The 22,913-nt window shown below is 47.9% G+C and overlaps 3 protein-coding genes across 3 annotated transcripts in view; 2 read left to right on the top strand and 1 right to left on the bottom strand.

The window, feature by feature from the left end:
• FGF2 (fibroblast growth factor 2) overlaps positions 1–22,913 on the top strand; it is a 93,255-nt gene that overhangs the window by 10,982 nt on the left and 59,360 nt on the right. Inside the window, exon 2 of the mRNA XM_050945488.1 lies at positions 3,238–3,580. Within this exon, the coding sequence (XP_050801445.1) occupies positions 3,238–3,580 (343 nt within the window). The remainder of the gene's footprint in view (positions 1–3,237; positions 3,581–22,913) is intronic.
• LOC127047832 (uncharacterized) lies at positions 16,246–21,556 on the top strand. The gene is made up of 2 exons (XM_050946681.1): positions 16,246–17,166; positions 20,956–21,556. Exons 1-2 carry the CDS (start codon positions 16,974–16,976, stop codon positions 21,459–21,461), a joined length of 699 nt encoding a protein of 232 aa, XP_050802638.1. The 5' UTR covers positions 16,246–16,973; the 3' UTR covers positions 21,462–21,556.
• Positions 17,194–20,961, bottom strand: LOC127047767 (uncharacterized). The gene is made up of 7 exons (XM_050946501.1): positions 20,651–20,961; positions 20,334–20,439; positions 19,860–20,017; positions 19,117–19,328; positions 18,749–18,959; positions 17,485–17,906; positions 17,194–17,222 (listed from the first exon to the last, which is right to left on the bottom strand). The coding sequence occupies exons 1-6, from the start codon at positions 20,771–20,773 to the stop codon at positions 17,772–17,774; spliced, it is 945 nt and encodes a 314-aa protein (XP_050802458.1). The 5' UTR covers positions 20,774–20,961; the 3' UTR covers positions 17,194–17,222; positions 17,485–17,771.

Below are 22,913 nucleotides of genomic sequence, written 5' to 3' on the forward strand. Positions count from 1 at the left end.
AACTAGCAGAGATATATAAGTGTAATTGAAGAAGGGATCACCAGGAAAAGTTGCTAATGATTTGGATTAGAACAACTTTGGTAAAATGAAATGCGTGTGTGTGTGGGGGGGGGGGAGGGTTTGTTTGTATTTTTTTTAAACCACCTGGATGTGGGAGTTTGAGGGAAAAGAAATTCCTTAAACAGGAGTTAATATCCAAAAGATGGAAATGTTGGTGTTTGTCTTCATTATGGAATGTTACCATGTTTGAAAGATGAGGTAGATGAAGCACTCCCTCTTATTGGACCATTTTTTTGGTGGAAGAGACAAGCTTTTGAGCTTCACAGAGCTCTTCAGGTCTGGGGGAGGTAACCAGAGTGTCTGAACTAAATACAGCTTGGAACAGATGAAGCATAAAGGTCTCGCATTTTGTAGACCATTTAAAATGAAGTGGGCCATTAAGGGTTAGTGGGTAGTAGGTTGTGTTACAAGTTACATAAAACTAGTGTTTCTGTTTAGTCCATGTTTTTTAGTGTCTGGCAGAGTTAGGAATTTAAATTCCCAACTTTGTCTTTTGAGGTGGTGTTGTGAAGGTTGCTTTTAGAGGACAAGGACTTGAGGTCCGATATGGAATGATTGCCTTATGGAAAGTGCTTGCCCAGGAGTGATGTGGTGGTTTTGTCTTCTATCGTTTTTCTGCTAGTTCATTTGAGTGTTGCAATTGTCTGGCTTCACCCAAATAGTTGTTTTTGTGGCATCTAATGCATTGGCTGAGGTACAGCATGTGTGATAGGCATGTGTAGGACCCAGGGATCTTGGAGGTGTGTTGTGGGGTGGGGAGGGGTATTGATCATCAAACAGTGGAACTGTCTGGAGGTTTTGCCGCACACCTCTGGGGAAAAAACACAACACCAAGAATCAACACACATACTGCAGTGGGTTTCTCAAGCTGGGGTCCACAGACATTTGGGGGTCCATGAGGATGCTCCAGGAGGCCCATGAGTCATATCTGGGGCTGCCAGCCCTGCTAATCCACTCCTCCCCCTCTCACCCTGTGCCTCCTGCATGTCCCAGAATAGCTGAGTGGTGTGTAGGAGGCACTGGGAGGGTTGTGGAAGAGCAGGGATAAGGTGTGCATGTGGGAGGGAGTGGGAAGAGGAGGGGCAGGGATAGAGTGGGGGCAAGAAGTGGGGTGGGGGCAGGTCCTGGGGCTGAGCAAGACTTTTGGCGTCTGCACAATTTTTTAAATCAAAAGGGGGGTTCTTGAGTTGCAGAAGTTTTTGAGAACTGCTGTGCTACATGGTGCCCCAACTTCACCAACCTATCAAGACTTTTTCTAACTGGAACCAAAGTATCTGTACTCTTCTGAAGTTCACAAACTTGAACTTTTGCCCTATCACAGAACTTGAAAATGTTTGGCTTTGTAGTGATGAGCAGGAGTATAAATACTTTAGAGCAATTCTATTAAATATATAAATACACATAAATGAAAATTGATTTAACACATGATGATTTTTTAAATTTTATTACTGAAATATATTTGTTGGCACAATATGGCCTCTATAGTCTATCAGTTCTTAAAGTGGTGTTCTGCTTAACAGATGGAATGATACAGCCCTTAAATTGCATATTGTAACACTTTTTCCTGAGGTTTTTTTGCTGAAATGATCTACAGTGCAAGCTTGTGTGCTATTGAATGATCCAATTTAATTTAAAAAAATTCATACAAATTAACTGAACATGATCTAACTTTTCTTTGATAGGCTTGCATACTAATACCTCTCAGCACCATGATGTGCATGAGTTAATAGACAAACCAAAAGCTTCTGAAGGCTTGATTTAAATATTTTTCATAGCCTAGAAGAAAGGGTTAAATGGGCTTTGCAGTAGCGAGTATATTCTTATCGACTCATTCAGGCCCTCAAAGCTTTTTGTAATATATTAAAATGCTTGTGGGTTCAATAAAAATACTGCATTATCTTCTGTAATCAATAGGTGCCAAGGATATTTTTCTGACTAAATCATGAGGAGTGGCTTTCCTGGCTTTGCCACAGACTTCCTAGGTGACTTTGACAAACGATTTAATCTCTCTCTGCCTCACCTTTTTTCATCTTTTAATTGGGTAGAATTGTGTTTACCCACGTCACAAGTGTTTACACTTCAAACTGAATGTGTTTTTACAAAGTAACTTTATGTAATCTGTCCACAATACAGCTCCATCCCTATGAAGACTTTGTGTCTGCGCTGTTTTTAAGGGACTGCCTTGTGTACAGTAATCGGAGTCCAATTGCACTGGGGTAGTAAATGTTGGTTTCTTGGTTCGTTGCTTCTGTTCACATCTGATCAGATAAGTCAGGGGGTAGGACTAGCTTGTATTTTTCCTTGGTTCTGTATGTCGACTTCTAGTTCTTGTAAGGCTTGCTACTCCATCTTTTTATGTTGTGTTTTCATTGCTCTAACAAAATACCACTACTCTGTATAATGGTGCTACCCCTTCTCAACCTGTGTTCTACAAACCACGCTTCAGAAGATAAAATGCCAAAAGACTAGCTGGTTGTTATTGCCACTAAAAAAGTTCAGTGCGCAACTAAATGTCTCTATCCTGGCCTAATAGCCCTTGGAACCAAGTTGGGTCTCGCACACTTTCCGCGGTGCCTGCTCCCCCTGGCTTGCTCTTTCCGCGCCCTTGTTTTTGCAACCACGCCGCTGCTGCCGCTGCCCAGGCTGCAGAGCGATTTGGGAAGGGTACTTTCCGCGCGCACTCCCTGGCGGGCTAGGAGGGAGCAGGGCGGAGGACGGGCGGCTGGCTGTGCGGCCAGGGGAGGCAGGGCCGGGCAGGGTTACGGGACGGTGGATGGGAGGGAACCAGCGAGTTTCTCCAGCAGGAGCAGCAGCAGCAGCCTCCCCTGCCCGCGGGGACCGGCCCAGAGAGGCACCGGCTAAGGGCAGGGGGAGGAGCAGCAGCGGGAGGCTGATGCGAACAAACAAGTCGCTACTAGCTGCGCTCCCCCCTGCCTGCGCCCCTCCGCAGCGGCAGAGTCCCAGAGGCGGCCGGGGGCGCGGGGCGGCGCTCGCTCCCCGCAGCATCGCCGGGAGGCTGCGCTGTGCGCTGGTGCTCGGGGCCGGGTAGGGTGACGGGCTCCCGGAGCCCGGGCGTTGCGCAGCTCCAGCAGGCACCCGCTCCCCGCGCGGAGGCGGTGAGGGGCCGGGGAGCCGGGCACTGCGCTGCCCCGTCGGAGAGGAGGGGCCGGGCCCCAGCCGGCAGGGGCGAGGCTGGGCGGCCGCGGCAGAGGGCGAAGCCGGCAGGAGGTGAGGCTGGGCGGCCGCGGCAGGGCGAGAAGCCGGCAGGGGCTGGTGGGCGGCCGCGGCCGGGGGGCCGGGCACCAGGGGGGCTCCCCGGCCCGGGGCCCCGCAGCGGGGCGGATGGCTGCGGGCAGCATCACCACCCTGCCCGCGCTGCCCGACGACGGGGGCAGCGGCACCTTCCCCCCGGGGCACTTCAAGGACCCCAAGCGGCTGTACTGCAAAAACGGGGGCTTCTTCCTGAGGATCAACCCGGACGGCAGAGTGGACGGAGTCCGGGAGAAGAGCGACCCGCACAGTGAGTACCAGCCTCTTCCCCGCCCTCTGCACCCCTGCCCGGTCCCCAGGGGCTACCTGCTGCGCCCTCCCACCCATACACCGTTCATGGCACATGCCCACTCCCAGTGATGCCCTCCCGGCACTCCCCCCTCAAACCTGCATAGCCCAAACTCATTGAAAACAATGGCAACCCCCTATTTCACCCTAGGTCTCAAATCTATTCCTGTTACCTCCAGATCGTGTGTGTGTGTGTGTGTGTGTGTGTGTGTGTGTGTGTGAATATGAAGACCTGAGTTCACTCCTACTTTGGTCACAGACCTGCTGTGTGACCTTGGGTAAATCACTTCACCGCTGGGCTTCTTCACGTTAGAGACTCTTACTGTGTTTGAACAGGATTGGGAACATTTGAGTCAATGACACTGTCATGACCATGACTTTGCAGTCAATGTAGACTAGCTTAATTCTCAAATGTGGCGGTTTAACCGTAGCTAGCTGACAGGGCATCTCATCCTGGGCTACACCAACTGCAAACTGTAGTCAATATTTTGTCTAACTTTAGTGATCCTAATCCTATTCAAGCACAATAAGATGTTCTTGCATATACAAGTTCTCTACCTGTCTTTCCCCATCTCTAAAATGGATAGAATGACACTTGCCTACTTCAAGTGTTAAGTTTAAAGCTAGTAACATGAAATACTTAAAGTATTTATTATCTGTACTCATCAGTCAGCTTTATTATTAATGGACAATGCAGAGTTATGGTTCTGTTAATGCAAGCAAGCTCATATCTTAAACAAGAAGGAAAAGAGTGTGGCACATGTTTGTAAAAGTTTTCATTTTCATGTATGATCAGCTTGGATCAAAGGACAGTAAAAGCAAGTGTAAAATACTTTGAATATTACAAAACTTAAACTATATCCCAGACAGCATTCTTATGGAAGTGGTAATACCTCTCCCAGTGCCCTCCTCCTCAGGGCAGGAATGGGGGCCAATTCACTTCCTTTATTTTGAAAGGGGATCACAGTACATATACCAGAATGGTCTGATCCTCAGTTAGCAAGAATAGGCAATCAGACACCTTGCACTGCAAGAGTCTTGTTGTCCAACATGGAATTGTGTGGATGGATCCTTATTGCTAATGTAGCCTTTTGTCTATTTAGACCAAAAGCCACAAAACTTTTCAAAGTATTGAATAGTCTGTGTATAGTACTTGCCAATCCAGTGACAATACATTAACCTGTCTCTCAACTGAAGAGCTGCTGGTGGATTATTTCCTTCAAATCAGTTATGCATGGCAGAATTACTGTGCAGTCTTAGTCTCCTGTCATAGGGTAACAGCCATACCACGCTTCCTGATTAGTGTACTGCTAGATTTGTACTATGCACGTTATGAACCTTGACTAGACAAGGAACTGCTCTGAGACCATTGGCACCAGCTGCAGACAAAATAAGATCCTACTCAAACAGGCTCTTTCCACAAAGAGGTAATTGTGGCATAAAATTGACTAGGGTTATTGCCCTATTTTTCATCTGCTGCTGGCCTGATTCTGAAATGCAAGTGACATAGAAGGGAGACAGAAGATGAGGAGGAAGACAAAAAGCAAATGGGGAGACAAATACAGAAAGAGAAGACCTACAAAGAGAAAAAGGAGAGTAGGGCAGAGAGAGGGACAATGACTTTTACACTGGTGTCCTACATCTTTTCCAATGAACTTGTAGACCTCGAAGGCTTACACTTCAAGTATTCATATTTGAATTTAGCCTGCTAACCTACACACACTACACCTGGAAACCCTTTAATATTTTCTTCCAACTTAAGTTTCTAAATTCTGGAAGATATTTGCCAATACCTCCTTTTAAATTCCCGGAGAACAGTGCAGGAGCCTGACAGCTGACCTGAGCATATTGGGAGTGGGTTGGAGACAGCCAATAGCTGTATTACTGCGTGGTGTGCCTTGTACATTCACTTTTTTCTTGTAGATTTCTAGGATGGCCCTTGAAAAAGGAAAATATAATACAAATATGTGTGGAGTAGTGTAAAATATGATACAAATGATAAAAATACCATAAACCTTGGCACACGGAATGCCTAAAGTAAGGTATTAAATTTATATAGAGATAAGGGGCCTGTGCCTGGTTTTTTGTTGTTTTGTTTTTTTTGTTTCTCCAGACATGTCACTGACCCTCTGGATGCCCTGTACTGAAAATCGGGACATTTGTTTTGGTGTCTAAATATGGACCTAGCAGCCTAACTGTTTTTTTAAAATTTGACTGAAAAATCCCATTTAAATACTCGGGATACCAGAAGAATTTGCTTTTTCTAATATTTCAGTTTTCATAAGGAAATGTATGCTTACATCATAATATAACCGTAATGACACTCATGCTTTCTGTCCTTTTAAAAATAATTTACATAGACGCCTGGAGCAGGGTACGTTTGGGAACAAGTGGAAATATTGGGAAATGTGGGCATTCTTGTAGGAAAAGAATAATTCATTCATAATGCACATCTTATCACTTCATGGATTGCTGGGAGAGTATCTTTGAAATCTGATGCAAAGTTTGGATTCATGGCTGAAGTATGAGTCTGTGAGGCAAGCACTCTCTTTCCTGATTCTGCAACCTCTCTGCATCTTCAGTTTCACCCGATTGCGCTCCTATTCCTATGCTGCCGTTTTTCTTTCCCTCCTCTTCTTCCCTCTCACACTCTCGCCTTTTAGCTCACCATTCTCTCTTCCCTTTCTCCTGACTCCACCCTACTGCCTTCTTCCTAATCCCAGTACTCTTTGATTGCCTCTACTCCCTTTATCAACCTCCTCCATGGTAGGCTGTGGCACCAGTGAGTAGGATACTTTTCTATTCCAAACCATATCCAGGGAGGGCTTACAGGTATGTTTCCTTTAAAGTCTGGCCCTTCCCCCTCTCCACTCCCACATTTCTGCTACTGCCAGTAACTTGAGGGGCCTAAGAAAAGGTTAGTTTTGGTATGCTTGGAAGGTCATACTGAAACAACAAGCAATAAATAAAAGACAAGTCTTGGACACCTTCCTAAGAGGCATAAGACTGAAAATGTTATAAAGAAAAGTATATCTAAATTAAGTGATGCAGTTTTACCTTATGATGCCTGACTTTCTCTCTCTTAAACATTAGTTTCTATGAGAAATGCAGTCAGGGGAAATTGATGGAATTATTCCAGCAGAGAAATTGACCTAAATGTTCAAAGACATTGATTCAAGGAAAATTTAAGAGATTATTTTGGTAATTGTTCTTTTCAAGATTTAATTGCCTAAAGTTGTATTGGATGAACACTGGTTCATTTCTGCTTTCAAAGGAAGTTCTGATTTTAGAGGGTGTGAAGACCTGTATCTGGTTAGATCTGTGTCCAAAATATAATAGTGTAAAACAGTGTCTTATTTAGTTGTCCAAGGCTGAATCCCCACTCTGTCATTCCGAGTGCAGAAGTGGGGGCCTGCAACGATTTAAGAAATTAATACTTGCCACTCGAGGCTGGTATTACACTCCCAGGGTTACAACTTCTCTCTGACCATAGGTGTCGACTCTGTGGGTGCTCCAGGGGTGGAGCACCCATGGAAGAAGGTGCTAAGCACCCACCGGCAGCTCCCCGCCCTGCCCCCTCCCTTCTAGCTTGTCTCTGCCGCGAACGCTGCGCTGTGTCATGCTTCTCCTCCTCCCTCCCAGCGCTTGCGCTTCAAAACAGCTGATTCGTGGGGCATGGAGGGAGAGGGAGGAGGGGAAACACGGTGCACTGGGGGAAGAGGTGGGGCTGGGGTGGGGATTTGGGGAAGGGATCCAATGGGGTGGGGTAGGAGGGGGTGGAGTTGGGGGGGGACTTCGGGGATGGGGTTGGAATGGGGGTGGGGCCGGGCAGGGAAAGAGTGGAGTCAGGGTAGGGGCAGGGAAAGGAACAGGGGGGCATGAGCACCCACTGGGGCAGGAGAAAGTTGACATCTATGTCTCTGAGCTTGGCTTGGTAAATGCTGCCACCTCCCAAATGCAAAAAAAACCCAAACTCCTTTGAACCCAGGAAGGAGCACTTGGGAATTCCTCCCCATGCAGTACCCTCAAGCCCTTTCACCCCCTGCCCCTCCAGGAAAGAGCTGAGAAAGAAAACAAAGAAAATTAGCTGTGGCTACCAGCTAATTAAACATGCACAAAACTCTTAGAATACCAAAAATCCAATCCTGTTCTTAAACATAAGTTTTATTAAAAACAAAGGAAAAAATTACATCTGGAACTTAGGCTTTTGCTAGATTTTAAAAGAGCAGTTACAAAAACCAAGCACCCAAAATAACTTTCTTGGGGATTCAGCTTAAAGGTTACAAGCAACAAAAGCATCTGGGGTTAGCACAGAGGCAATCCACAAACCAAAATAAAAAAAAATAAACCTAATTGTTTAAACATTCCCTATCCAAATAATTTCTTCTAGGTATAAAAGATGAATTTTCATACCCGGTTCAAGCCTTATACAGCATTGCTGCTCCGTCCCTACAGCCCAAAGAACAGATACAGGGAAAGTTTCTTTCCCAATTTTAAAAAGTTCTACCTTCCCATTGGCTCTTTTGGTCAGGTGCCCACTCCTTTTCTTTTACCTTTGGGCTTGTTAACCCTTTACAGGTAAAGCAAGAAGAGAACAGACCACGAGGGGTTTTACAACTAACTGGCTGGCTGGGTATCTATCAAAGGGAGCTACTCTCCCTCTTCCCCCACCTCCATGTATCACAGCCATGTGTGACTTTTTCCCTGATATGTCTTTAGCACTAAGGAGCATGTGTCCAAAATATATATCCTGTTCCCTGTGTGGGACTTGATTGTTTTTTGCATTTGTTGTGTGCTTACATGAACTCTTAAATGTATATTTAATGGAAAGAAGAAATAGCAAGTAAAAATCCTGTATGCTAGATGACTGAGGTCTTAAGATTCACATAGCTATAAAATAGGACAATACATTTATCATGGTGGATATCGCCATCTCATGAATTGAGTGAAGAAATGGCAGTATATCTTCTGACACACCCTAGTGCAGTGGTCCCCAACCTTTTTCATCTGGCGGGCGCCAGATGAAGGACTGTGGCGGTAGTCAAGCATCTGCCGAAATGCCGCCGAAATTTGGCGGCAACGCCTCTGGATGATGCTGCTTGTCGGTGGCAAGAGGCGTCATCCAGAGGCATCACTGCTGAAATACTGCAGAACTTCGGCAGCATTTGGTGGATCCTCAACTGCTGGCCAGGATATGGGCGCATTTAGATTCCCCTGCGGGCGCCATGGTGCCCACAGGCACTGCGTTAGGGATCCCTGCCCTAGTGTCTGTTTTCTGAAATGTATGTGGCAAGCCAAACAGAAGACAAGTCACACCTGTGGAGTTTATTTTTTACAAGAAGTTCTTTGCAAGCTGCATGAGTTCTGGCTGAACAAGGCAGCACAAAGTATCTAGTCAATTTAGAAAGTGTTTTAGAACATCCTCATAGGTGTCTGCTCAGTAGTCATTTTAATACAAACAAAAAGTAGTTCACTTGTCCATTTCAGGAGACATCCAGTAGCACAGCTTGTTTCCTTCTCAGTCTTTCTCTCACTTGGAAATAGCCGGAGTTGATATAATTCCATAACTTCCATTCTGCTTTGCCTCAGGCCAGGAGCATAGCATGGCTTCCTGGAAGGACTACATTTTCCAGTAATCTTTCTCAGTCTCCTCGAGACTTTCTAGGACCTTCTCTGAGACAGCTTTGTCCCTCACTGATCAGGGCGAAAGGTCTTCCAGCCTACTTTGTTCATGAACTCCTGTTGCTTTCCTCTGAAGACTTACAAGCCTATATACTCTGACAGTCCTTTATTCTAGAAATAATTACATAATGTTAAAATATGGTTTTAAAATGTTATGATCCCAAACTGTTATCTAATGAATTAAAATATACAAATAAATAAAGCAAGAAATAATTTGAAAATAATGAATTAAAATGATCACAACCTTTTGTAGTGTCCCAATTAAATAATCTGGAAGGTAGAAACACGATCCGTTATGCTGAGCCTAGGATAATCAAACAGGACCTGAAAATGAACTGAAACCCATACTGATCCTGAGCCAGACCTTTCAGGGGTTCAGTAGCCAGCATGTCTCATTTGGGCACTTAAATTAATGGTTAGATTTTTTTTTTTTTCTCAAAAGCGCTGTGCACCCAGAAGCTCTTGTTTTTCTCAGTGGAATCTGTTGGATGCTGAGCACTTTTGATAATCTGACCACTTAAATTAGGTACCTAAATTAGTTTTTTTTTGTTTGTTTGTTTTTAAATTTAGTCCCAATCGTGGGTTCTGGACATTCCAGAAAATCTGGCCCTAGACATCCAGTCACATCACTCTCTTCACACAAGTTATTCCCCCAAAATTCAGGTTTCAGAGTGGTAGCTGTGTTAGTCTGTATCAGCAAAAAGAACAAAGAGTACTTGTGGCACCTTATGCTCAGACTAACAAATTTATTTAAGCTTTTGTGGGTTAAAATCCACTTCACCGGATGCATGCAGTGGAAAATACAGTAGAAATATTATATATATTTTCCTGTATGCATCTGATGAAGTGGGTTTTAACCCATGAAAGCTTATGCTCAAATAAATTTGTTAGTCTCTAAGATACCACAAGTACTCGTTCTTTTCCCTCAAAATTATTCACTGTAAAGACCCACCCATTAAGTTACTTAAGTTCCCATTGGTCTGTTGCATAGTTTGGTTTTTAACTGTTTCCAGTTGTTAACCCTAGCCATTCCCACTGTATGTGGTGTTTTTGTTATAATCAACCTAAAAATTCTTCCCAGCCCTGGGATGCAATTTGCTCTGAAGAAAGATAGCACAGCAACCCTCCTAAAGGAAAGAAAATATATGTATTGTGTTAAGACTTACTGTGTAATGAATATTTTCATAATTTCACCACACAATTATGTGAGGTAGTTAATGGCTAAGGACAAAGTCATCTATACTTTCTGGTATGGCACTGGAGTAGAGATGCCACCCGATGAATTCTCCTTTACTGGAATTCAGCTTCCCGACACAAATCTCCTTAGAACTGGCTAAGAATGAGAGAACATGTGCCATAGAACATGCTTTGCTAATCCTCCAAGCAGAGCTACTATCTACGTCAGCATACTTGCCTGCCAACTAGATGTGGCCTCTGAGGTAGGGGACCACACTCTGGATGTGGTCAGTGAGTTTCCCTAGCATTTTCTTGGATGCTGTGGGGGTGCTGCTTCTTGAGTAAGATAAGCAAAAAGTTTCCCAACACTTCCCCCAGCTCCCTGGTGCATGATTTAGCCCTTAATGTTTGAAAAAGTGCTTTGAAGATCAAAAGTGCAATATAGGTAGTCACTGTTTATTTCTGTTATACAGAGAAAATACTCCACCTGTGCTTTAACTATTGATCTTGGCAGCTGTTTATTTAAAGTACTTTGTGAATTCATAGAGATGATCATTTAAATAAGCTTGTGGGGCAAAAGGTCCAAATGCTTACTCCTGCCAAAGCCAGCTTTCTGACCCAAAAGTAAGGGTGGATTAAATTTATGAGCAAAATTCTGGAGCTGTGCTAGTGTAAAAACCGTGTAAGGTTAGAATCAGGCTCTAAATCAGGGGTAGGCAAACTTTTTGGCCTTAGGGCCACATGTGGGTATGGAAATTGTATGGTGGGCCAGGAAAGGGGTTGGGATGCAGGAGGGCTCTGGGGAGGGGCTAGAGATGAGGCATTGGGGGTGCAGGAGGATGCTTCGGGGTGGGACTGAGGAGTTCAGAGGGCAGGAGGGAGATCAGGGCAGGGGTTTGGAGCACAGGAGGGAGTCAGGGTGGCAGACTCCAGGTGGCACTTGTCTCAAGCAGCTCCCGGAAACATGTCCCTCCCTCTGGCTCTTATGTGGAGGCGCTGCCAGGCGGCTCTGCATGCTGCCCTGTCCGCAGGTGCCGCCCCTGCAGCTCCCATTAGCTTCAGTTCCCAGCCAATGGGAGCTGCGGGGTCGGGGGCGTGGTTGGGGTGGGAGCAACGTGTGGAGCCCCTTGGCAGCCCTTACACATAGGAGCTGGAGGGGGGATGTGCCTCTACTCCCAGGAGCTGTGCAGAGTGAAGCGAGATGCTGACCCTACTCCCTGGTTGGAGTGCCAGAGCACGGCAAGCCCAAGATGCCACTTCCAAGCGGGAGCTCAAGGGCTGGATTAAAATGTCTGGAGGGCCGGATGTGGGCCCCAGGCTGTAGTTTGCCCACCCCTGCTCTAAATGTTCTACTAAAAGGCACTGTATTGTCACTATTACCTTTTTAAAATAGAAACGTTTGTTCCTGTACTTTTCACTAAGAAAAATTAGACAAAGTTGCTAATGTTTGTTTGAGCAATAAATACTCATAATTCTGTATGCAAACCTCTGAGTTCCTTCTGGGGTTAGAAATGTTTTCCAATTAAAAAGCAGCTTACAGAAAGTGAGCTGTGTTTATTTGTTGACTATTTACTAGTATTGACAGAATAGACAAGGGGTCTAACCCTTGAAATCAGTGTGAGTATTTCCATTGACTTCACCATCTTTTGGATCAGGATACTGGAATTGTTGCATCATCTTGCATTTTGGGTTAAATGCTAAATAGCAAAAGATGTAACACACGTGCCAGAATTATCAGTCTTCTCGTTCAAAAGCTGTACAATATATGACTTATTTATCATGACCAAATTTACATCCTGAAAAATGCCCCCCAATACCATAGTGTCTGGTGTTTTATACTGTATTAATCTGAAAGACAGGATTCTCTTCATGATCAGCTATGAAAAGTAGAGGGCTAATAATTTAGATGTCAACATTTTATACATCTTACATTACAGTATCAATTTTATAAACACTTTTGTAGTATTCTTGCAATCCTGGAGCTTTAATTCATGCTCTCAATTTTTTTATGGTCAAATTCTTTGAGATGTGTTGTCAGTTTTCAGTGCAGGAGGTGTTGCAACCTTGAAGGATCAGGCTCAAATTCTGCACAATATTCTTTCAGTTTCAGCTTTAATTTCCTTTTTCAGAATATCCTATAAAACTTTTTTAAAGTAATAACTGCCTCTTTGTACTTATTTAAATTATGTACTGTGTCAACCTGAAAACTAAGGTAAGATTTTACTTCTATTTAGGTCTAGAAATTGACAATAGGGGAAAAAATCTAAACTGGATCAATTTCTATATTACTAACTTGTTCAAGTAGCTCACCATTTGTGACCAGAACTGTTTCTATATGAAATAGTTATTTGGGTGGCAGGACATAATGCATAGAAATCTGCTTCAGTGCTGATGATACTAGTTCCAAGCAAAAAGCCACATTTATATAGATTGTTTCAGGGGCCAAATTTATTTCAGGTGTAATTCTTTTGTGATTGTTATAAAGTCACCCCTGGGATGAATTTGGCCTGAGATGTTTAGTTGAACTAATTCATCTTGATCACTTTCTCAAAAGCTTTAAAAACCTCACTGCACTGAAATGTAAAGTTGTAAACTATTACATTTTTATCAAACTTTGTTGTGATAAAATTATCTTAATTCAACAAAAAGAAAAGGAACTGAAATTTTGTGTTTTGATTATATTAAACTTTAAATATATTCCTTGGAAATGTTACTTAAGAATGATGCATTCCAAGGTGTTTTAAAATCCTTTTTGAGATGGGTGTTCATATTATTTAATGGATTTATAATTCTAGACATAACTGGTGTTTTTGCTAGTGATATTATGGCAGTGTCCATTTTCTACACAATAAGACTGTTTCGTTCCTTATGTATAATTTAGTGGAAGTACTCTTTCAAGAAAGGGATATATTAAGAATGCCTAATTTATTGTGATGTAGAGGTTACATCTGTGTGTGAATTCCAAGACTCTTGCATATCCAGGGCAAATTACCCCAAACTTAAATTGGGATTTATGGCTTGTGTCATAGTATAATTCCCAACTCTGAACCTTAGCGTCCAGGATATGGGTACTAGCCTAAAGTCCTCTAAGCTTAATTACCAGCTTAGATTCTGTAGCGCTGCCACCAATCAGGAATTCCAGGGCCTGATACCCTCTGGTCCCCCCCAAACCCTTCCCTGGAGACCCCCAAGACCCAGATTCCTTGATTCTCACAACAAAGGGGAATAAACCATTTCCCTTCCCCCTCCTTTCTTCCTCCCAGCTCTTTCCCGCCCTGGGTACACTAGGAGACCACCGTGATTCAACTCCTTGAATCACCACCCCGAGAGGAATGTTATCTTCCCCCTCCCTTCTTCCCCAGAGAGAGATACAGAGATAAACGCAGAGAGCAGGTTTTTCTTCCCTCCTCCTTTTCCTTTCTCCCACCAATTCCCTGGTGAGTGCAGACTCTCTTCCCTGGAGTCTTACAAAAGATAACCAAAATAAATCAATTAGATTTAAAAAAAAAAAAGAGGAAAACTTTAATAAAGAAGGAAAAACATAAAAATTGTCTCTGTAATCAAGATGGTAAATATACAGGGTTTTTATAGCTTATAGACAATAGAAAGAAGCTTTCTCCAGCAGAAACACAATTTAAGCTACTTCCAGCAAGTACACATCTGCAAATAAAGAAAAACAAGTTAAAAGACTATAACCGCCTTTTTACTTACTCAATATTCTGAATAGATAAGAGACTGTAGCAGGGAGATTGGCAGAAACCTGGTTGCACCTCTAGTCCCGTCCAGGACTCAGAGAGAACAACGCACAAACCCAAAACCCACAAAACAAATGCTTCCCTCCACCTAGATTTGAAAGTATTTTGTTTCCTGATTGGTCCTCTGGTCAGGTGTTTGGGTCCCTGTTTGTTAACCCTTTACAGGTAAGAGACATTAACCCGTAACTATCTGTTTATGACAGCTTGACCTTCAGCTTCAAAAAATTTAGAGGACATCACACCTGATTGTTCAAACATTCACAATTAGTAACTTTCCATTTCATTAGCAAGTGTGTATTCAAGGCTATGTATTTCAAAGTACTTCCTTGGTTCTTAAATGCTTAGTTGTGTGCCTTGTAATGTTACCTGGGTCATGTTATAAACACCTAGAAATGTACTGTAGTATCTCTTGTGTCCAGCTGATTTCTCAAAAATAAAATAGAAAAGATATATCCAGAGTTCTGATGCCACTTCAGAATTCGTCTTGTGCAGTTTTTAAAATTTTCAGGATAAAGTCAAATTTTTACCTGAATATCTGTTGTGTACATTTAAGAGTATAAATAATCATTTAAATGAGTTACTGCCATATTGATATGGTGTCTGCAAGGGTGGGTGTGAGTTCTGCTACATAAACTGTTCCTGAACACGTCTTTCTAGATGACTGTTCCTGTGTAAATGTCACTCTTAAAGATGGTAGCTTGTTTGACTTTTTGGGGATTGAGGGGAAGCCCCTTACTGCTATAACGGAGGAAGATATTAAGAGTACTGGTAAGAACTATACTCCTGTATTAATTTTGCAATGGCAATAGAGTGAATCAGTGTTGTTATTACTACAGTACTTATGGGCATTGACCTAGTCTTATGTTTGCAGCAGATCTAGCAAAATAAGGGGAACTGTTGGATGTGCTGGCTATGAAATATCCTATGGCACTTCTTGTTGTAAGAGCAGCGTTTTCAACCCTATTTTCCTGGTCACAATCCAATGTGAATAATTACATTCTGATGAACTAAACTTCCTGTGCAGTTTCAGGTACACATGGTGCCCTTATCATCCACTCCTAAACTGTTGTGCAGTGCCTTTGCTCACTGTTAAAAATGCTGCTGTGCTCCAGTTCCAAGGTATCTGTCTTGGGGCACATCTACACTAGAAAGTTGTTCCTTTTTTTTACTGGCAGAAGTTCTGCAGGTGTTCTACAGCTGACGTAGCTCTTTCAGCTGTGTGCGTTCACATTTGGCTCCCTTTGCTGGTGCAATGTGTCCTTGCAGCATCAGGCCACATTGCTAAAGGACACCAAACACTGGGTAACATCCCAGTGTGCCCCATGCCACAGTCTGGCATGCTACCGTGGGGGAAGTTTTTGCAGTATATTGTGGTGCTGCTGCCATGTTTAGTGGCATACCTTCACTTGTCTCAGAGAACTATGGAAGTTTGGGGTCAAATTTCCACAAATCTTTGTTCCATCTCATAATCTATTCCTTTTTGCCACTATCGCTATGGATATTCACCCAGAGCAGTTATTCTCTCCCCATGAGCCCTGGGTGCTTCTGTGCTGTTTTAGCTCAAAGCCCTGCCCAACAGCAGCATGCTTTCAGCACAAGGCTTCCCCCAGCCTGGTTACTCTTGCAGGGTGATCCCAACAGCCCTTCCAGTCTCAAATCACCCCAAAGCCATCTCCCCTGTAGTGTCCAGTCCCTCTCACTGATCGTTACAGAAGTTATCAAGATTTCTGCCTCCAAAGAAACAGAATGTTCACTAGCCTGGTAGGTTAGTGGAGGCTTTTACCATTTAGTTTTATATACAGCACTGAGATGGATTTGTAAAAGTGAAACAAGCGTATTAACAACAGAGCCTAGGTTTAAGTGATATTAAGTAGAAGGAGTAGGGATAGAAATGGCTAGAAACAAAAGTGAAAAAATATGCTTCTAAGACTAAAATCTAACAAACTCTAGCGTCCCTTGTTCCAAGTAGCTTTCTCACCAGTCATTCTTCCAGGATCAACATAAAGCCTGAAGCACTTAGGGCTTGTCTACATCAGAAAGTTGCAGCGCTGGTGAGGGAGTTACAGCGCTGCAACTTTGAAGGTGTACACATCTGCAGGGCATCACCAGCGCTGCAACTCCCTGTTTGCAGCGCTGGCCGTACTCCCGTTTTGTCTCGGGTGTAGAGGATCCAGCGCTGGTGATCCAGCGCTGGTAATGCAATGTAGACACTTACCAGCGCTTTTCTTGACCTCCGTGGAATAAGCAGGTATCCCAGCATACCTGAGGATACCTCTCTGGTAATCAAGAAAACTCCTCTGCCCTGTGCTCACCTGACCCCTCCTTTAAATCCCCCGGGAAATTTAAAAAATCACCTTCCTGTTTGCTCAGTCAGGCGTGGAGTGCAATTAATCAATCAATCATTCAGCGACCATGCCTCCACGCAACAAACGAGCCCCAGCATGGACCAATGCAGAGCTGCAGGATCTAATTAGTGTGTGGGGAGATGAGGCTGTTCAAACACAGCTGCGCTCCAGAAGGAGAAACTACGATACCTATGGTCAGATATCGCAGTCCATGCTGAGAAGGGGCCACGAACGGGACGCCTTGCAATGCAGAGTAAAAATTAAGGAGATGAGGAGTGCATACTGCAAAGCCCGTGAGTGAAACCGACGCTCAGGAGCAGCCCCCACAACCTGCAGGTTTTACAAGGAGCTGGATGCCATACTTGGGTGTGACCCCACCGTGAATCCTAGGAGCACGATGGAGAGTTCAGAGCAGGGAGAAGTGGGGGATGGTGTAGAGGATGAATACAGTGATGCTACTGGCGTTGAGGGGGACACCCCAGAGTCTCAGGACACAGGCAGCCAGGAGCTCTTCTCCAGCCCTGAGGAGACTAGCCAGTCACAGCAGCTGGAAGCGGACGTTGATGAGGAAGCTGAGGATCGTGCTCGTGGTAAGTAGATTGCAATGCTCTGTCCGTCCCCCACCCCCCCCTTCCAAGCGGGAAACCTGCCCTGCGGTGTGCTTCTTCCTCACCGATCCCCCCTTCCAAGCGGGAAACCTGCCCTGCGGTGTGCTCTGTCCGTCCCCCACCCCCCCTTCCAAGCAGGAACCGTGTCCTGCGGGGTGCTTCTTCCTCACCGATCCTCCCTTCCAAGCGTGAAACCTGCCCTGCGGTGTGCTCTGTCCGTCCCCCACCCCCCCTTCCAAGCAGGAACCGTGTCCTGCGGGGTGCTTCTTCCTCACCGATCCCCCCTTCCAAGCGTGAAACCTGCCCTGCGGTGTGCTCTGTCCGTCCCCCACCCCCCCTTCCAAGCGGGAAACCTGCCCTGCGGTGTGCTCTGTCCGTCCCCCACCCCCCCTTCCAAGCGGGAAACCTGCCCTGCGGTGTGCTCTGTCCGTCCCCCACCCCCCCTTCCAAGCGGGAAACCTGCCCTGCGGGGTGCTTCTTCCTCACCGATCCCCCCTTCCAAGCGGGAAACCTGCCCTGCGGTGTGCTCTGTCCGTCCCCCACCCCCCCTTCCAAGCGGGAACCGTGTCCTGCGGGGTGCTTCTTCCTCACCGATCCCCCCTTCCAAGCGGGAAACCTGCCCTGCGGTGTGCTCTGTCCGTCCCCCACCCCCCCTTCCAAGCGTGAAACCTGCCCTGCGGTGTGCTCTGTCCGTCCCCCACCCCCCCTTCCAAGCGGGAAACCTGCCCTGCGGTGTGCTTCTTCCTCACCAATCCCCCCTTCCAAGCGTGAAACCTGCCCTGCGGTGTGCTCTGTCCGTCCCCCACCCCCCCTTCCAAGCGTGAAACCTGCCCTGCGGTGTGCTCTGTCCGTCCCCCACCCCCCCTTCCAAGCGGGAACCGTGTCCTGCGGGGTGCTTCTTCCTCACCAATCCCCCCTTCCAAGCGGGAACCGTGTCCTGCGGGGTGCTTCTTCCTCACCGATCCCCCCTTCCAAGCGTGAAACCTGCCCTGCGGTGTGCTCTGTCCGTCCCCCACCCCCCCTTCCAAGCGGGAACCGTGTCCTGCGGGGTGCTTCTTCCTCACCGATCCCCCCTTCCAAGCGGGAAACCTGCCCTGCGGTGTGCTCTGTCCGTCCCCCACCCCCCCTTCCAAGCGGGAAACCTGCCCTGCGGGGTGCTTCTTCCTCACCGATCCCCCCTTCCAAGCGGGAAACCTGCCCTGCGGTGTGCTCTGTCCGTCCCCCACCCCCCCCTTCCAAGCGTGAAACCTGCCCTGCGGTGTGCTCTGTCCGTCCCCCACCCCCCCTTCCAAGCGGGAACCGTGTCCTGCGGGGTGCTTCTTCCTCACCGATCCCCCCTTCCAAGCGGGAAACCTGCCCTGCGGTGTGCTCTGTCCGTCCCCCACCCCCCCTTCCAAGCGGGAAACCTGCCCTCCGGTGTGCTCTGTCCGTCCCCCACCCCCCCTTCCAAGCGTGAAACCTGCCCTGCGGTGTGCTCTGTCCGTCCCCCACCCCCCCTTCCAAGCGGGAAACCTGCCCTGCGGTGTGCTTCTTCCTCACCGATCCCCCCTTCCAAGCGTGAAACCTGCCCTGCGGTGTGCTCTGTCCGTCCCCCACCCCCCCTTCCAAGCGGGAACCGTGTCCTGCGGGGTGCTTCTTCCTCACCGATCCCCCCTTCCAAGCGTGAAACCTGCCCTGCGGTGTGCTCTGTCCGTCCCCCACCCCCCCTTCCAAGCGTGAAACCTGCCCTGCGGTGTGCTCTGTCCGTCCCCCACCCCCCCTTCCAAGCGGGAAACCTGCCCTGCGGGGTGCTTCTTCCTCACCGATCCCCCCTTCCAAGCGGGAAACCTGCCCTGCGGTGTGCTCTGTCCGTCCCCCACCCCCCCTTCCAAGCGGGAAACCTGCCCTGCGGTGTGCTTCTTCCTCACCGATCCCCCCTTCCAAGCGTGAAACCTGCCCTGCGGTGTGCTCTGTCCGTCCCCCACCCCCCCTTCCAAGCGGGAACCGTGTCCTGCGGGGTGCTTCTTCCTCACCGATCCCCCCTTCCAAGCGGGAAACCTGCCCTGCGGTGTGCTCTGTCCGTCCCCCACCCCCCCCTTCCAAGCGTGAAACCTGCCCTGCGGTGTGCTCTGTCCGTCCCCCACCCCCCCTTCCAAGCGGGAAACCTGCCCTGCGGTGTGCTTCTTCCTCACCGATCCCCCCTTCCAAGCGTGAAACCTGCCCTGCGGTGTGCTCTGTCCGTCCCCCACCCCCCCTTCCAAGCGGGAACCGTGTCCTGCGGGGTGCTTCTTCCTCACCGATCCCCCCCTTCCAAGCGTGAAACCTGCCCTGCGGTGTGCTCTGTCCGTCCCCCACCCCCCCTTCCAAGCGTGAAACCTGCCCTGCGGTGTGCTCTGTCCGTCCCCCACCCCCCCCTTCCAAGCGGGAACCGTGTCCTGCGGGGTGCTTCTTCCTCACCGATCCCCCCTTCCAAGCGGGAAACCTGCCCTGCGGTGTGCTCTGTCCGTCCCCCACCCCCCCTTCCAAGCGGGAAACCTGCCCTCCGGTGTGCTCTGTCCGTCCCCCACCCCCCCCTTCCAAGCGTGAAACCTGCCCTGCGGTGTGCTCTGTCCGTCCCCCACCCCCCCCTTCCAAGCGGGAAACCTGCCCTGCGGTGTGCTTCTTCCTCACCGATCCCCCCCTTCCAAGCGTGAAACCTGCCCTGCGGTGTGCTCTGTCCGTCCCCCACCCCCCCTTCCAAGCGGGAACCGTGTCCTGCGGGGTGCTTCTTCCTCACCGATCCCCCCTTCCAAGCGTGAAACCTGCCCTGCGGTGTGCTCTGTCCGTCCCCCACCCCCCCTTCCAAGCGTGAAACCTGCCCTGCGGTGTGCTCTGTCCGTCCCCCACCCCCCCTTCCAAGCGGGAAACCTGCCCTGCGGGGTGCTTCTTCCTCACCGATCCCCCCTTCCAAGCGGGAAACCTGCCCTGCGGTGTGCTCTGTCCGTCCCCCACCCCCCCTTCCAAGCGGGAAACCTGCCCTGCGGTGTGCTTCTTCCTCACCGATCCCCCCTTCCAAGCGTGAAACCTGCCCTGCGGTGTGCTCTGTCCGTCCCCCACCCCCCCCTTCCAAGCGGGAACCGTGTCCTGCGGGGTGCTTCTTCCTCACCGATCCCCCCTTCCAAGCGGGAAACCTGCCCTGCGGTGTGCTCTGTCCGTCCCCCACCCCCCCTTCCAAGCGTGAAACCTGCCCTGCGGTGTGCTCTGTCCGTCCCCCACCCCCCCTTCCAAGCGGGAAACCTGCCCTGCGGTGTGCTTCTTCCTCACCGATCCCCCCTTCCAAGCGTGAAACCTGCCCTGCGGTGTGCTCTGTCCGTCCCCCACCCCCCCGTCCAAGCGGGAACCGTGTCCTGCGGGGTGCTTCTTCCTCACCGATCCCCCCCTTCCAAGCGTGAAACCTGCCCTGCGGTGTGCTCTGTCCGTCCCCCACCCCCCCTTCCAAGCGTGAAACCTGCCCTGCGGTGTGCTCTGTCCGTCCCCCACCCCCCCTTCCAAGCGGGAACCGTGTCCTGCGGGGTGCTTCTTCCTCACCGATCCCCCCTTCCAAGCAGGAACCAAGGCATCCCACTAACATGGGAGAATTTTAAGCAAAAGTACTCACCCCATTGCTAGACATGTCTTAGCTTTCTTGAACTCTACAGTGTTATGTGAGGTATGTGAGAGGGATGCTACCTACAGTTTCCAATGTCCTTCAAAAGTTGATAATAAACAATGATGCCCCTGTGTATTACATGTCTCTATCTCTATTTTTTCTAGACAACTCGAGTAATGCGGCTGTGTCACCGGCCTCACGTAGATTGCAGAATTTGAGGCGCCATCCTAGGAAATCAAAAGAGGAGCTGATCAAGACCGTTCTGAACCACTACAACAGGGAAAGTAGGAAGACTGAGGAGTGGAGAAAAAGTGTACAGGAATGGAGGCTGACTGAAAGCAGGAGACAGGAATTGTCTGCCAAAAGAATAGCCAGGCAGATGATGAGACTCCTGTCTCGCCAAACCAAGTCTTTTGAGTCTCTTGTAGCCATGCAGGCAAATATATACCGTGATAACCCACAGGCTTCCAAAAGCAATGTTCCTTGTCCCCCTGTGTATCCTCAAAATAGCTTTATGCAGCACCCAGTTCCTTATTATCATCAGCTGCCCCCAACACCTATAACATCACCTAGTAACCAAGATATGTTTAATTCTTACCCAGTGCACTCCACCCCCATCATTCTGCAGCAAAGTAATGGTGAGTTGCATCAGACGGTTACAATTGAGTAAAATAGGAAATAGTAAAACCTCTGAATGTACTGTGAACCACCCATACCCCCTTACCTGTTTTTTACTGTATGACAAATAAAAGGTTTTGGTTTGTATTTCTTTCCATATGTTTTATTGGTGATAGAAATGGCTAATTATACACAGCAAGGTAAAGCAAAGCACAACACATGCACCAAACATTACTGCTGGCTCTCAGCATCAAATTGCTCCCTTATAGCATCCCTAATCCTTGAAGCCCTTTCCTGGGCCTCCCTATTAGCCCTGCTCTCTGGCTGAGCAAACTCATTCTCCAAACGTATAACCTCGGAGGTCCATTCCTCACTGAACCTTTCACCCTTCCCTTCACAAATATTATGGAGGGTGCAGCACGCGGATATAACTGCGGTAATGCTGCTTTCCATCAAATCTAGCTTCCCGAACAGACTGCGCCAGCGAGCTTTCAAACGGCCAAAAGCACGCTCCACAGTCATTCTACAGCGGCTCAACCTGTAGTTGAAACGTTCCTTGCTCCTGTCAAGCTTCCCAGTATATGGTTTCATGAGCCATGGCATTAATGGGTAAGCGGGGTCTCCCAGAATCACGATGGGCATTTCCACGTCCCCTACTGTTATATTGTGATCTGGGAAAAAGGTCCCGGCCCTAAGCCTCCTGAACAGGGCACTGTTCCTAAATATGCGTGCATCGTGCACCTTTCCAGGCCATCCAGAGTAAATGTCAGTGAAATGCCCACGGTGATCCACAAGCGCTTGCAGAACCACAGAGAAGTACCCCTTGCGATTAATATACTCCGATGCCAGGTGGGGTGGAGAGATAATAGGAATATGCGTCCCATCTACTGCCCCTCCACAGTTAGGGAAGCCCATTTCTGCAAAGCCATCTAAAATGTCCTGCACGTTACCAAGAGTCACGGTTCTTCTTGTCAGTGTTCGATTAATGGCCCTGCAAACTTGCATCAGCGCCATTCCAACGGTGGACTTTCCCACTCCGAACTGGTTCGCCACAGATCGGAAACAGTCTGGAGTTGCCAGCTTCCAGATTGCAATAGCCACCCGCTTCTCCACAGAAAGGGCATCTCTAAATCTCGTGTTCATGCGCCGCAGGTTGGGGGCGAGATCATCACAAAGTCCCATGAAAGTGGCTTTCCTCATACGAAAGTTCTGCAGCCACTGCTCGTCATCCCATGATTGCAGGACGATGTGATCCCACCACTCAGTGCTGGTTTCCCGAGCCCAAACGCGCCGGTCCACGGAGCAGAGCACGTCTGTTATTGCCACTAGCATTGTACTGTCTGCATATTGATGCGATTCAGTACCATCGTCCGACTCCTCAATGTCAGTCACACGCACATTTAGCAGCCTAAGGATTAGATCCACAGTAAGGCGAGATGTGCTGGCAATAGTCATTAGTAAGGTATTCAGTACCTGAGGATCCATTCTTGAAAGATAATGCAGA

Source organism: Gopherus flavomarginatus, chromosome 3, assembly GCF_025201925.1.
Source record: "Gopherus flavomarginatus isolate rGopFla2 chromosome 3, rGopFla2.mat.asm, whole genome shotgun sequence".
NCBI lineage: Eukaryota > Metazoa > Chordata > Testudines > Testudinidae > Gopherus > Gopherus flavomarginatus.

Coding starts and splice junctions, on each gene's coding strand:
- LOC127047767 (XM_050946501.1), bottom strand. CDS start 20,773: ATGTTAGTGGGATGCCTTGGTTCCTGCTTGGAAGGGGGGATCGGTGAG. Junction 19,329..19,859: donor CAGAGCACACCGCAGGGCAG/GTTTCACGCTTG, acceptor ACCGCAGGGCAG/GTTTCCCGCTTGGAAGGGGG. Junction 17,907..18,748: donor CAGAGCACACCGCAGGGCAG/GTTTCACGCTTG, acceptor ACCGCAGGGCAG/GTTTCCCGCTTGGAAGGGGG.
- LOC127047832 (XM_050946681.1), top strand. CDS start 16,974: ATGGAGAGTTCAGAGCAGGGAGAAGTGGGGGATGGTGTAGAGGATGAA. Junction 17,167..20,955: donor AGCTGAGGATCGTGCTCGTG/GTAAGTAGATTG, acceptor TATTTTTTCTAG/ACAACTCGAGTAATGCGGCT.